This window comes from Tachypleus tridentatus, chromosome 1 (genome assembly GCF_004210375.1).
Source record: "Tachypleus tridentatus isolate NWPU-2018 chromosome 1, ASM421037v1, whole genome shotgun sequence".
Lineage (NCBI taxonomy): Eukaryota > Metazoa > Arthropoda > Merostomata > Xiphosura > Limulidae > Tachypleus > Tachypleus tridentatus.
In genome coordinates this window covers 148,209,394-148,225,801 of record NC_134825.1, presented here as the reverse complement: position 1 = coordinate 148,225,801, position 16,408 = coordinate 148,209,394, and the positions used below count along the sequence as shown (strand labels likewise).

The window sequence follows — 16,408 nt, the reverse complement described above, 5'->3', positions numbered from 1 at the left end:
ATTAGAAAATATACAATACACAACGACCATTAGCATAAAAAGTAGAAAAAAAATAGTTGGGTAAGTACTTTATTTCTTGGTTTTCATGTTTATTCTTCATTTGTTATTATAAAAGTAACTGAACTGTAAGTATAGGGATCTCTTTAGGCTAGTTAAGATTAGATGAGGTCAAATAAATAATGTAATAAAAATGTTTTAGTAGGCATGCATGTGAGCAGCTTGTGAGTAATATAACTGTTACTCATTCCTCACGTGTTTGCAACCTTGCAATGGCATAAACAGTGGTAAGACACAGTACAGAGAACAATAAAAGTTAATTACAAATAGATATATATAGTTATAGTTGGGACAAATGAATGTAGTTTCATGTTACAATCAGAAGTTATTCTAAAAAGTAAAAAAAGGGTAATTCAAATTTAATTGAATTTTCCTTTTTTTTCTGGTTATGAGGTCAGTCAAACTGACCAACCATGTACAGTCAGGGTAAAGAAATTAACAGATAAAACAAAGTTTCAGTGAAAACAAACATTTGAAATGTATTTAGAAGGTATTAGAGATTAAACAAATGAAATTAGAAATATTTGAAATGAAGAAAAGTATTTTTATTCTTAACATGAAAATCACTTTATACACAAACTATTCTAAACACATACTCAATGTTTTCATGTAGAAATTTTTTTTAGTTCATTTTAAAAACTTAACTAAAAAATATGACTGTATGTGAATGATTTATAATATTTACTGATGGACTGCCAAATTTTGTGAAAATAAATCTACTATATGAAAAATTAGTAGTATCAAACCTATAACGACTTTAAAAGAGTACTAACAGTGTTGAGAATTAATACAGAAAATTAAAACAAACAAAATTGTCTAACATACTTATAGCTGAGAAAAAATCCTAAAGCCCTCATGATAACAAAAGAAGCAACAAATTCCCTATAGAATTCTAAGTGCCAATTTTAGACTAAATGTTGGAAGATACTATTTTAAAATTCAGTCTTTCCACTGGTTAAAAACAACTACCTGAAGTATAACTGGATGAGAAATTGAAACTATTCGTACAAAATGTGCATGACATCCATAAAGAGTTCCAAAAATGAAGAATGTGTGAATATTAAAAATGTGTGAATATCAAAATTAACATTTACTCTTTATTTATATAAAAGGTTCATTAGTCATTTTCGAGTTACAAACGTGAAATTCATGAAGTTGTGCATCAAACTGATGTTGAAGAGTTTTTCTTTAAGGTTTCTTTTGAAATAAATGAATTAAAACTTTGATATAAAACTTTAAACTATAATATAAATCTTAATGTTAATTTGGTTTACATTGATTGTAAAATTGTTTAATTATATTTTGAATGATACAAAGTAAAATATATGGCACGTACAGTATAGGGTTTACCTGTAATTAGAGGGTTAATACATAAACGACTCTTAAACTTAAGTTATATTAACCTAAAATATTATTCAAAATAAATAAAATACACGATATTACAAAACTAAAATATATTAAAAACGTGAAGTAACTTTATTCATAGCTTACAGTTGTTTCAGACATACAGCATTCTAACAGTTAAAAATATAATGAGTCTAAGGTCATACATGAAGCACTTGAAAAACTTAATAGCTCACTCTAAAATGATATAATTACTGCTGAAATTTCCTTTAAAGTAAAAAATAATAAAAATTGGTTATTACAACAGTATTACACTTTATAAGCTAATATTTTCATACGTATGAAAAATATATGATACATTATCATAATCATAAGAGTTAAACACCTGTCAGTAGGTCAGTTGGACATGCTCAATTTCTCCAAATTTTGCGAGCCAAACAAGTCTGGTTCTACCCTTTCTATTCAATCAGCAATATAGGCATAAAGAGCTTCTAAATTAGCATTTTTTTCAGCTGCATAAAAACCTTTCAAGGAAGAAGTTTTTATGCCAAGGATTTATTTACAACCAACTGAAATACTAATATAAGTTCTTTTTAAGAATGATTGTTTTACAACAAATGTGATTTTCACAGAACCATTGCTATAATGCAACTGATGTGATTAAAAGATAATGAAGAATCAATGCTGGGAAGAGTTATATTGAATTTCGTGCAAAGCTACACGAGGGCTATCTGCACTAGCCGTCCCTAATTTAGCAGTGTAAAACTAGAGAGAAGACAGCTAGTCATAACCACCCACCACCAACTCTTGGGCTATTCTTTTACCAACAAACAGTGAGATTCACTGTTAGGTTATAATGCCTCCACAGCTGAAAGGGTGAACATGTTTGGTGCAACACTCTTCAAGTAAAGGAGGTATTTCTCATGACAAGCTGTGGCTTTCCAAAGCAAAAATACCCTTTACCTTTCTTATGTCTCTTTACAGGAAGCAAAGTTGAAAATACATACTGGAGGAATCAAATTTGGTAGGCTTTTATACTAGCTTATGAATAAGCATGATATTACATGGAGAAAAAAACATACACTGGATGTAGAAAGGGCTATGACATACTCAATTAACATTAGATATAATCCACAGAATAAATTGGAGCAAATGGCTTGTTATAGTTGAAATTGTTTTTAAATATAAAAAACTTTTGGAGCGAGTGATGTTACTTCTACCCATTCACTACAGCTGATAACTATATGGCTCCTAAATTTTTTTTCTGTTCATTACGGCTGATACCACCAGATACTGGATCGCAACTTTTGTGTTAATGTTGTCTACTGACATTCATTATATGTTGCCATACAGTAAGTTAATTATTTCTGCCTTCTATAAACATTAAGTAATTTCTAAACCATAAATCAGATTTTCTGATTGATTATTTTTTCTAAAAATTCATCCATGCATATATGTAATTAAGGTGTTGATTGCTCCAAGAGCAATGTTTCTTGTTTTTACATTCTAGGTGCTTTTATAATAATAAAGAATGCACGTGAAAAACAAAAAATACAATACTTATTTGTGTCTTCTTTTTTTATTTGTTTGCTGTTATCTGTTGATGAAACTCACCCCTATATTTTATATATTAATCATACAACAGCACCAAATAATTTTTATTTAATTGCATAATGGGCAGAATAACAGCATGCAAAAAGTAGACAATGTTCTTCACATATCACAGTTTTACTGGCTTTCTAACAATACGACAAGAGCCATTAAAAATTTAGCCAAGCCTGTCTATGTTTACAATGGGAGTAAAGTTTAAACTGGAAGCAAAATGGGCTATCCTCTGTACAGAAAACATATTTTAACATGTCATTTGATAGACTAAACCTTTGGTTTTCTGGTAACTATAAATAATGTGGTATTAAACATCAGAGAAAATCATTGGAACTTTCTGAAAGAGAGAATGTGACAGGTGAGCAGAGCAAAAATGGTCTGATTTTTATTTTGTAGTCCTGTAAACAAAGATTGAAGGCTATAAAAATTTTGCTTGCTGTGCCTGAGCAATGACAACATTATAATGAGTAATTTACATTAAATTTCATACTGCTTATTAGAGTGGTAAATAAGAAAAAATAGGATGCTTAGAGTAAATGTCACAATTTTCATACTAAAGAAATTTAATATGTTTGTTAGTCTTATAAACTTAGGAACTTAAAATTTAAATAATATTAAAATGTGGATCATTAGTTACATTCTAATGCAAAGTTTATTCAGATAACATGATAAAGTAACTTAATCAAATTTTGAATATAACTCATGACATCTGTGGAAAAGGATGCCTGTTAATTAAATTTTCAATGCAACTCTATAAAAGATCATGACAAACACACTTTGACATCCACATACAGTTGAATAAATCAGTAAATGAAGGAACAATAACATCAAGTCATCTGAGGATAAAAGAAACATAAGTCAGGCTATAAAATATAAAAATATGAAACTAAATACAATTATATATGGTACATAAATACTACAGTAAGTATTATGGAATGTACATACAATCAAATAAAATGGATCTCTTAAATATCAATCGTTTTTGGAAAGAAACAATTCTGAAAACACTTCTGAGATATCTCTTAGATGTCGGTCTTTTTGGAAAGAAACAATTCTAAAAAACACTTCTGAGTATTTTGTTTCTTTTTCTTTTTAATTTTTCCATGTTTTCTGTTTCAGGTGTCAATATCTCTTTTTAACAAGTTTGATAATTCTGTCTGATTTTATATGTTCATGTTTCACTGAAGAAATATAAAATCAAGGGCTAGAATTTAAACCATTGGAAGCTATTACACCTTTTTATTTAACAATGTTACATTCATTTGCCATTTTTACTTTTAGTCACAATTTCTTAGAGCACCTACAAAAAACAGAAATGATACATGCTAAATTTACATTTATAGAAGCTATTGTTCTGTTCTGAAAAAAAACTCACATGTTGATTCATGACACAGTCTACAGGAAAAATACCCTCCTCTCCTGTCCGCTGGTTACGACCCTTAGAAATAAAGTTTAATAAGAATTTATAATTTCATCCTTGATGCAGAGCTATAAACATATTTAAACAGTGAGTTATTTATATACATTACCTTAAACTGCTATTTCCTGTCCATTAAAGGTTAAATGTATTTTGAAAAACACAAACTAGTACTTGAAATAAAATGCAAGAGAAAGATTCTTACCTCCCACCAAAGATGATTAGCTTTCTTGTACACATGAATTATATCATCACAGTCAAATGATAAGGAACCTGTTACATCTCCTCGAAAGGATCTCACTGCTCTGACTATTGCTAAAATAAGAATTATTATTGGTATTATTATAAGGCATTATTTTTACTTATAAAAATTATGAGGAATAATTAAACTAGTAATTAATGATATGGTATTCTCTGATGTGTTAACTACACTAGTAATTAAAGATATGGTATTCTCTTATGTGTTAACTACTTCAGAAATAAGAATAGTGACTGCAATAACTAAAAAAATACAAAAAATGTTACAATTAACTGAGTTTTCTTCATAACTGAAGTGAAGAAAATGAATGACAATGGAAAAACAAGTAATTATCTATTACACAAATTTGAACAGGAGAGAGCTGGATGGAACCTTAAGACTCAATGGGTTCTTTACAAATTTTCAGTAATAACTAAGATACCTACCCAAGATATCGAAAGAAACATGATTGTCTCCCTCAAGTCACATATATTCCATAAACAAACCTTTTCACAGGTTAAGAGCACTGCTAAAAGCTAGATAACATATTTATGTCTACATTCATTCACAAGATAGTGCATGTCACAATGCATGACAAGGATAAAAGCATTTTAGCTAAGTTTCACAGCATACACTGAAATTTTTAAATCCTATATTTGTGCCAAAACATGCTTATGTTTTGGATGTTTTAAAGTTATTGGCAAATAAAAAATTCTCCTGTCTAAGCTACAAAAGGAAAACAACTATTTTATTTAGTATGCCTGCATAATACAGTCTCAATAGTGGACTTTATTTGCAAATTACCACTCTCCTTATCAAAAATAAATCATCAAACACTGATATATGTTTTCAAAGTTATATACATCTTATGCTCTCTTCACAGTACCTAAAGAGGGTACATGTATACTTCACACAATAAAATGAGCTGTACCACCACATACCTGTCTCCTCTCCAGCAGTGGCATTTGAATTATTTGGAAATTTACAGAGTCAAAAGTAGAATATAAATCAAACCTTAATATGGATACAAAATTAAATATCACTGACTACAAAGTGTTCAAAACAGTCATGCACAACAGAATCTTCATAAGCAAGTAAATATGTTTCTCTAAGTATTATCACATTAGTTGCTAACAGTAGTACTAATGAGTCTTACCCAATTGCAAGCCACAGTTTTCTTTTTTCAGTTAACCCAGATGTCTCATATTTATATAAGTAAATATAGTATGTTTAACTAGTTCACTGAAACCATTTGTAATATGTGTCCCACCAATTGGGTACATGGCAAATGAACATGTTAACAGTTTTATTTTTCTCTGTAAGCAAACCTGTGACTGTTACAATACAGACTTCTTCAGACTTATATGACAAGTTCATATTTATAACATATAATTAAAAAACATGGAACATTAAACAGGAACCTGGATTTGTGAAAGAGCACTGTTGTAACATTGTAAAATATGTATACCAGTGTCTAGTGATGGATTAAAAATGTGAAAACATAAATGACAATGATATACGCACACACATTTATACAACATATATACATGCATGAGTAAACAACACAATTAAATTTTAAGTCAGTTTTACAGTCAAATGAAACAGCATGTGGAATATGAAATAGTTCAAACTCAACACAAAAAATAATGTTATTTAGTCATCAAAGGTAACCATAATGCCAGCATATAATTTCAAAGGTTGTGAAAAAAAACAGAAAAAAGGAATATAACACACTAAAAATAAATAAGTAATGTTCCCAGTTATAACAAGTCAAATTCTAAAGAATTAAATTTATGAGTTCTCCCACTTTTGTTTCTGTCATGATCTGGTTCTTAAAGTAGTTTTTATATGTTGCATTTAATTCCACAATGTTTTTTGTATGACGTTCCCAGTTATAACAAGACAAATTCTGAAGAATTAAATTTATGAGTTCTCCCACTTTTGTTTCTGTCTTGATCTGGTTCTTAAAGCAGTTTTTATATGTTGCATTTGATTCCACAATGTTTTTTGTATGACGTTCCCAGTTACAACAAGTCAAATTCTGAAGAATTAAATTTATGAGTTCTCCCACTTTTGTTTCTGTCTTGATCTGGTTCTTAAAGCAGTTTTTATATGTTGCATTTGATTCCACAATGTGTTTTGTATTATGTTCAAGGACGAATGATAAATAAATCATCTTTACATTTTGTTACTATGTCTGTGCTAAGTAAACAAGTTTCCTGATACAGGGTCTCATTATTTCTACAAGTAACATATAAACAACTCCCCCACTTTTATAAATAAAACAGCTGTCTTTATTGTTGCTTTTATCTTTTGTATTGATATTTCAGACTTAATGTCAACTTCACTGCCACAGTTAGAACAAAAAATTCATCAACCCCAAGAATACACAGATAAATTGGTTGCTGGAAATAATTTTCATTGTTAATTTTCCTTAAAGCTGATTGGAACAAAGCTATTTCCTGCAAAATACAGTCTGAGTAGTGGACCTTATTTGCTAATTACCACTTCCTTATAAAAATAAGTTATCACACATTGACATATGTTTTTAATTATTTATAAACCTTATGTACTTTCACCTATTCAAAGCAAAGCCTTGTTATGCTTCTGTGAGTTCCAACATAGGCAGTCAGAACTCAGACAAACTGTCAATAGTTTTCCAAATGGAAAACAAAGTTGTGTGTGAAGCTAAAAGGAGCTGTCATTTTTAAATTTCACGATTACAATACTTCAATAGCTTTAATTTCTAGGGCGTTTAAAGAGAGAGGATGACTGGAACTGATGAATGAATACTTAATTATTAATGCAGTTAGTTACCAGTTGTACAAGAAACTATGTTAATCCACAACTAATGTTATGCTACAGTATTGTTTTGTTTTTGAATTTTGTGCAAAGTTACACAAGGGCTATCTGCACTAGCCATTCCTAATTAAGCAGTACAAGACTAGAGGGAAGGCAGCTAGTCATCACCACCCACTGCCAACTCTTGGGCTACTCTTTAACCAATGAATAGTAGGATTGACCGTCACATTATATTGCCCCCACAGCTAAAAGGATAAGCATGTATGGTGCAATTGAGATTCAAACCCACACATGCTACAGTATCCGGTAGTATGCGTTCAATTAAATGAGAGTAGTCAGAGAACTACAGAGTTAACATGGTAAGTTAAAGAACAACAACATTCCACTTTATTTTAACACAACATGTACACATATAGCAACCTACTATATAATGTTGTTCTTCATATTACCTACATCACTCAAGTTTGTATAGATAAAAATTTCTTTAACTCTTTTGAATGAATACCCCTCTAAACACTTTTCTGAGCAAATGGCTGTGTCACATTCAAATTTGATAAACCTTTTAACCATGGGTACCCTTTTAAACATTTTACACGACAAATCACCATGTTACATTCAAAATTTAATTAAACACCTTTACTGTTTATGTTAATTAAATTAATATTATAACATATTTTATAATTTGAAGCTTTTTACATTACTTAAAGTCCTTTATTTCAAAAGAAACCTCCTTAAAACATCAGATGTATTGTTACGTGACCAATGAAAATTCTCTACTGGCATTCTGTATCTTCAATAATACAATGGCAGTTGAGGTATGTCTAAACTCCAAGATTTTGACTTGGGCATTTCAAAGTTGTCTGAATTAATAGATTCAAAACAAGTAATGAATGTTATAATCCTCTGGCAGGTGCTATAATCACCTTCAACAGATGTGTTTGAGCTTTGTAGTCTACATATAGATGTTGCATAAACATGTGTATATTAATTAGAAAAAGCCATTTTACAATGTAATCAATAAAGGAAAATAAAACATTAAAAATTAACTACCTGTTAAAATACCTTAAAGTCTGAATTTAACTAAAGGAAAGTCTCTAAAGATATTCTATAAAAAATAAATGTGTATTTTTTTTTCCCTATTTCCTAATTTTCATTGTTTTATTGCATTGTTGGTTGATGATAACTAGAGTTAGTAATAAGGCAGAGAGAATGGAAATTAAAATATAAACATTTACCTTAAAGTACTTTTGATATTCATTTAGGAAGTTCTATAGATTATGCAAAGGAAGTATTAAAACTATGAGATGAACAAAAGTATTTTTATACTTAAAAAGAAAATCCCATTGCACTCAGTTTATTAACAGTTTGAGAAGAAATAACTATAATAGGTAAATAACATATTTCAATTAAAACAATTAGCTCACATTCTGTGTTCATGGCACTTAAGATCTTTAACAAAATCTTACCAATTTTTGAGAGGACACTTGAAGAAATTTCAGAGTTGACACATGTATTGCTGCACAGGAGAAATTTATGACATTTTCTGCAAGTTACACAAGCCTCATGTGAAAGGATTGTTTTTGTAGAGAGGTATGTTTTTGAAAAACAAATTCCTTCACCTACCTATAAAAGGTTTATGAGTACTTTGGAAATTTTCAAAAGGATTCCCACGCTCTTCAAGTGATGGAATAGAAGACATTGAACTAGCATGAGCATTTAATACTGGGCGTGGTGGCAAAGTGGGGGCACCACAGGAACGAACAGTGGCTATACAGTCCTTGTGTACACCTATACCACATGCTAAAATATATATGCAAATACATAAAATTAAAACACAAACACAAATATAATAACCCTCTTAAGAATATGGGGTATCTTAAATGAAAATCAAATATATACAAACCCTTTTATCACTTTTTAGGCTAATAAACCAACTCCAGTTATGGGTTAATATTCAACCATCTAAATATCCCAAACTGTGCTAATATGTATGAAAATATTCATATCAAATACTATATGAGAGCAGAAGAAGGGTACAAATATTATGCAAGCAGATAACCAGACCTACAAAACCCTAATAGATACATTATATAAATATCTCTGACACAATAGTTTGCAAAAAAATTAAAGAAAAAATACAAATTACACATACAATTAAATTACCACACAATTCAAATCAGAAAGATCAAATGAATAAACAAAGAGTGATTTCAATACTTTTTAATAACATTTCTTCTTTTTGTGTTGCTTGTTTTAAAATTATTTTATGTTTCTTTGTTGTTTATTTAGTGTAAAAATACAGAATGGGCTATTTGCACTCTCAAACCCTATATTTTAGGAAACCCACCACGAGACTTCAAAGACAGAGTCCTTTACACCAAAATCTCCTTAATATTTTATTAGGATTCTGTTTCAAATCAAAGCTGTTATGGGACATCTGTTATATCCATCATGGGAAATTGAACCAAAGATATTAATGTCGTAAGTCAGCATTTCTAAAAACTGTGTTTTGCAGAACTCTTAGGGTCTGTACAATATATTCAGGGGCTCTTGAGAAAATTTTGTGTAGTTAGAATGAAGAAGCAGGCGAGGTATAGATATGGCTTAAAATCTTATCGGTCTATAAATCATACCTCCCTCTTTTACCTTTGTCTTTGGCTATTTCATTTACTGGTGAAGCCTAACTGATGAGTCCCTTATAAGTTAGTCACAAATGATAACACTATGTAACACAAATTTTGTTCCTGGATAGTACATGTTATTTCTTAATTGCTTATGTTGTAAAAGTACAGAAAATGGCCATTATTCCCTTCAAACTTTGCTTTTGTGACCTGGATAATGAAATTTAGAAATTAACCAATTTTCTATGTAAAAACAGGCAAATTTGCACATTTTCATTTACATAAGGTCTGAATAAAACAACATATGAATCAAGATTTACATGTATTTATACTAAAGTTATACGAAAAGGAACAAAAATGTTTAGAAGTGAGTAGCTTTTCGAGGTTTGCAACTGTAATGTAAATCACTTTCACGTATCAGCCCTCAAATATTGTCTTCCATCATGTATTCTTTATATGCTCCCAGATCACAAAAGCAAAGTTTGAAGAGAAACGTATGTCTTTTCCATTTACTTTAGGCATAACAATTGGGAAATAACACTTTCTGCCCAGGAACAAGACAAAGTCAAAATTTTGTTGCATAGTGTAATCTGTTGCAATGTTTTGAGAAAACAATAAACCAGTCGCGAATTTGTGAATATTTTCCAACATTACAAAATTACAGTGATTTCAAGTGCTTATTCTATGGATCAGTAGCTGAAAGAAGGAACTTTAAAGAGAAATATAAGATCTTCTGATATACCAACTGCAGCTGAAGGTTTGCTATAAAAAACAAAAATAGGAATATTACCTTTTCAAAATGATGCAACTCTCATCTAAACCAACTGAATTAGCAGCAAACAATAAGAAACATAATTATGATGAGAGCTATTTGTTTTATGGACTTACATATGTTGGAAATAAATATTTATTTGAGGCATGCTGCTTCATTTCTTAAAAGTTCTGTGGTTGAAAATGTTTGGAAGATGCTGTCATAAGTCTACTAACTTAAAACTTTTCGAAAAGGGAACTTTTCTAGAATTAATTTATTTCAATTACAAAAAAAAACATTCACTTACTTGCACATTTATATCCTTGATAAAATATTCCTCTGGAAAAGTAAAAACTCTTGTAAATTTTCAGTTTTTTCTTTAAAAAATAATTTATCTTTACATACAATAATAAAAATGTAATATTTGCATGAATGTCCTCTTCTTTTATTAACACATTAAACATCCTGTTTAAAACTTTTCATAAAGTGAACATAAATTCACAGATACTTTCTTTCATCCACAACAAAACTAGACTGAAAAACTAACATTTAAAAGTAAACAAAGAAACTTGTAACAATTTCTTAATCTGATGCTTTTACTGTACAGACTTGTAAGTGCATTAGCATGCCTACAAATGTTATGAGATTTCAGACAATTTTGCCTGAAAAGGTAGATGCATGTTCCAAGAATTATAGCTAAGAATGTATTGTTAGCAAATATTAATTATAGCTGTATTCAGATTCAGTGAATAAAGGTCCTAAAATAAACTCCAATTGTGTTCTGTGGTTTTTTTTAATACCACATGTTTTCAAGTTCAATTGAAACTAAAATACATATTCAATGTTTCACTAAGTATGCATCTTTCTAGCAGAGCTTGAATGAGCTGCTTATTTTGTGTCTATATTATTTTAATCCAAGTTACTTCATATTAAATCTGCAATATAGTTTTAATAAACAATATTAGGAAAATAAATCTGTTAAGGAAAAATGTTAGGCTTTAACTGATTGATGAATGAAATATCTCCAAAAAACAATTCATGATAATTTATGACTATCAAAACAAAAATTCACAATAAATTCACTAAATATTCTAACAAGCCTTTAATATCTATTACAATAATTCCCAACTACTTTCTTTATGAATTCAAAACAAAATTGTTTCAGTAATGTCTATATAATTACAAGTTATAGGCATACAATGCACCTCAGAAGTTTCCCACAATCCATGCAATTTGATGGTTTATCGAATGTATACATGTTGAACTTGTGGTCTGTGAGTCTTGTGGCAGCTGGTGAGTCATTATCACTGAGTAAAAGAAAGAAAAAAAAGCAAGACACTTAAGGAATGATTTTACAGCAGATTTAAAATAGTAGAAAGCACACTTACTGAATGTATTTGGAACAATAAAATCCAGCAATCTGTTTTACTACACTTTTCTGCATGAAAATTTCACACAAACAGAACATAAAGACACTGATGCATCAAACAACCTTACACAGAAGTTTGATGTTGGTCCTCTGCCTTGAAATAGCCACATACTTACACTCTACTAGATTTAATAAAAATTATCTGGTGAAATTAAGTTTTATTTACACAAGAAATGCTTACTTCTATACTAACATTTATATCTCGTATATATCTAAGCTAAACTAAGTGCCAGAGTTTTAAAGTTTTTAGTTCTTACTTATAAAGTCAGTAGATTTTTGTTTGTTTTTTTTGTTTAGTAAATGTAATTTAATTATTTGGGTACATTAAGAGCTACATAGTATGGTAGGAATGAAACTTGATCATGGCTCAGCTACTATGTATAATTTGTAATTTCATGGCATTCTACCAGGCTCAATCATATCTTAGAATTACTACATTTTCATATTTATGAGTATAACAGAGTAGCCTAATGCATGTTTTAGAAGTTTGATTAAATTCCATCTATCCAATCTTGAGATATTCTTTTCACAAGATCAAGATGAACAGACAAGCAAGGGCAAACAAATATGCAGTGAAGGCAAAGAAATAGCCATGAAGGAAATTTCATACCAAACCTTTTCAATATTTTCTACAGATTTATATTGTACATGCTTTGTTTCTTTGTATTTGATGGTAATTTTATTTTATCAAATATGTTTTATTTTATATTTATAAAGCTAATCCAAGTTACAGGAACATTGTGCAAAGTCTCAAAGACTGTGAACAGTGCTACTGAATAATCACCTACAAAACATTAACACAAGATGTGTAAAATGTATGCATAAAGATTTATTGAAACAGACACACCTATCTGAGTTAAATGGAGTTTTTTTGGGAACACAGCTTCTAGAATGGGATGTGAAGAGTTTTCCAGATTAGTTTCTCACGAACAAGTAAAACCAAATGTTTGTTATCTTTCAATCTATCTATCTGAATATCTCATCAGAATAGATATTCAGACCTTCACAATACTATGAAGTGTTTTCTTTTATAACAACATGTAATGATTTAATTACAAGTCTTGGGAATGTCTGTAAATATTATTGCAAGAAGTTTGGACTTCTTGTTCTTCTGAAAAACCAAAAAATGGTGTTAGCCAACATCACTGAGGTGTCATAGTTTCAAATAGAGTATTGGCTTTTACAAGTATGATTAATAATTAGTAGTAATTAAAAGAAAATTCATAATTCTAGTGTAACTAATTTATAATTAATCCTTGAAATCAGCTTTCTTACATGAATTTTGTGTTCCTTTAAAAACCTTAAGTACAGGGTGAAAAACAGGAATTACTAGTCATCAATAAATATTGTAGTTGGAATTTCATTGTATTTAGGGCAGTTTTGAATACAACTTTCCTACAACTATTAAAATACTGCATGAAAAATAAGCAAACAAATAAAGAAAATAACTTTTCACAAAAAGAAGTAAATGTAGGGATGGCTAATGTCAATCCTTCAAATATAGCAATATATATAACTATTCAATCACAACTGAGTTTAATTTACCCTATTTTTATCTGTTAGCACTCTACTACATTGTGTGCTTGTGCTATTAAGAAGAGACAGTGCAAATGCCATCCCTACTATATTGTTTGCACTGTTTTCAAGGATTGACATTAGCCATTCCTATATTTATTTCTTTTAATGAAATGTTTTTTCTTTACTGGTTAGATACAGAATCAGTAACTATGATTACATGTATTAGATGATCATCAGTAAACTATGACTATGAATAAAAGCAATACCAGTAAACTATGACTATGAATAAAAACAATATCAGTAAACTATAATTAATAATAGATATCTCAACAGTAAACTATAATTAATAATAGATACATCTACAGTAAACTATGATTAATAATAGATGCATCTACAGTAAACTATGATTAAAAATAGATGCATCAACAGTAAACTATGATTAATAATAGATACATCAACAGTAAACTATAATTAATAATAGATGCATCAACAGTAAACTATGATTAATAATAGATACATCAACAGTAAACTATAATTAATAATAGATACATCAACAGTAAACTATAATTAATAATAGATGCATCAACAGTAAACTATGATTAATAATAGATACATCAACAGTAAACTATAATTAATAATAGATACATCAACAGTAAACTATGATTAATAATAGATACATCTACAGTAAACTATAATTAATAATAGATACATCTACAGTAAACTATAATTAATAATAGATACATCAACAGTAAACTATAAGTAATAATAGATACATCAACAGTAAACTATGATTAATAATAGATACATCTACAGTAAACTATGATTAATAATAGATACATCTACAGTAAACTATAATTAATAATAGATACATCAACAGTAAACTATAATTAATAATAGATACATCTACAGTAAACTATGATTAATACTAGATACATCTACAGTAAACTATAATTAATAATAGATACATCTACAGCAAACTATAATTAATGATAGATACATCTACAGTAAACTATAATTAATAATAGATACATCAACAGTAAACTATAATTAATAATAGATACATCAACAGTAAACTATAATTAATAATAGATACATCAACAGTAAACTATGATTAATAATAGATACATCTACAGTAAACTATAATTTATAATAGATACATCTACAGTAAACTATAATTTATAATAGATACATCAACAGTAAACTATAATTATTACTAAAACAAAAACAATGATTAAATAGTTCTTGACATACCCAATCAATTTCTAAGAAATTATACAACTATCTAGTAATTTTTACCTATTTCATTTATAAAAACTACTACATAAGATGAGACTATTCAGAACTTTGCTAACTCTCACTGAGCATGGTTAATTATTTTGCAAAAGGATTTTCAAACTCTTTGAGGTATGTACTATGATCTGAAAACAACTCCAGTATTTCTAATTAACTCCACACAGTGGTATAATGGCTTCTTTGAATAATGAGAACCGTTCACTGATAACACTGAATACAACATTAAACATTTTCTCAATCTGAAACAGTCATTCTCAGTGATTTTATGATAGGATAATACTATAACATGCACTGTTGCAAATGTTCTTTTGGATTACTTGGTAAAACTATTAACAAGTCCAACCCACATAAAGATAATGAATTAGTTTATTTCTTTAATTAAAATGTTCTACAGGCTATGCTAACCAGTAGCTGTAACTTTTATAAACACTATTTCAACAGAAATTTTGAAACTAATATGTGCCTAACTTAGTAATGGATTCATGATGTGGGAAACAAAGTCTAATAACAAAGATGAAGATGACTGACAAGACACAAAACACAATTATTTACAAGAGTTTTAAAACATTCAAATTTTATGTAAATAAAAATGCTTTCAGTCTTATAAACCATTATTTTTATTATTATGCCTAACTTAATTATAATCTTACAGAATTTCCTCACCAATAGATTGGTGGCTTGTTGATGAATAGATGTAACTCTTGCTGAATAACTCATTTATTTCTACATACTACTCAATACTTCTAGATTATAAAAAAGGCCTCAGATTTCATGAAATTTCTAGATATACTGTGTCACTCTCTCTAGCAAATAAATATATAAATAAAATATTTTAAATATAGCCCACAACAATACTATTGTTTCTGCAAAATGGAGTAACCAAGAAAAGTTGTACTTAAGAAAATATTCTGATGAGTTAATAGTTGTCTTACAAATGACTGAATGTGTAGAATTGGCAGGGAATATTCTAGTGTAGGTTAATATCTGGCTCAAGAATGAAATAAAATTTCATGAGATTACCTTGTAGATATATTAGTATGTACAGAAAAGTTGAACGTTTATTAAAAAATGCTTCACTCAAATAACCAAATTTTATCAATAAGAGTTAAAAATAACATTAAACAGCTCTTATACTACATAATACAGAAAAAAGGGGAAAAAACCCAGCTTACAGAGCCTTTTCAATTGCACTTATCCATTTCCTCTTCATCTCTTCAGTCTTTGAATACATAGTATATGCAGTTTTGTTTTGTCGATGTACTAGATACCAGTAGTAACTCCACTAAATAAGAAAATATGTAAGAGTAAGTGAAGTTTAATGACTATAATTCTA

At 29.0% G+C, this 16,408-nt stretch overlaps 1 protein-coding gene across 6 annotated transcripts in view; it reads right to left on the bottom strand.

The window, feature by feature from the left end:
• The window catches only part of LOC143226659 (protein vav-like), a 98,668-nt gene that overhangs the window by 23,058 nt on the left and 59,202 nt on the right, over positions 1 to 16,408 (bottom strand). For all 6 annotated transcript variants that reach the window (XM_076457908.1, XM_076457898.1, XM_076457925.1 and 3 more), the window contains 6 exons: positions 16,248 to 16,357; positions 12,041 to 12,142; positions 11,143 to 11,174; positions 9,087 to 9,263; positions 4,629 to 4,738; positions 4,382 to 4,444 (listed from right to left, as the gene is read on the bottom strand). In XM_076457908.1, coding sequence (XP_076314023.1) covers positions 4,382 to 4,444; positions 4,629 to 4,738; positions 9,087 to 9,263; positions 11,143 to 11,174; positions 12,041 to 12,142; positions 16,248 to 16,357 — 594 coding nt within the window. The remainder of the gene's footprint in view (positions 1 to 4,381; positions 4,445 to 4,628; positions 4,739 to 9,086; positions 9,264 to 11,142; positions 11,175 to 12,040; positions 12,143 to 16,247; positions 16,358 to 16,408) is intronic.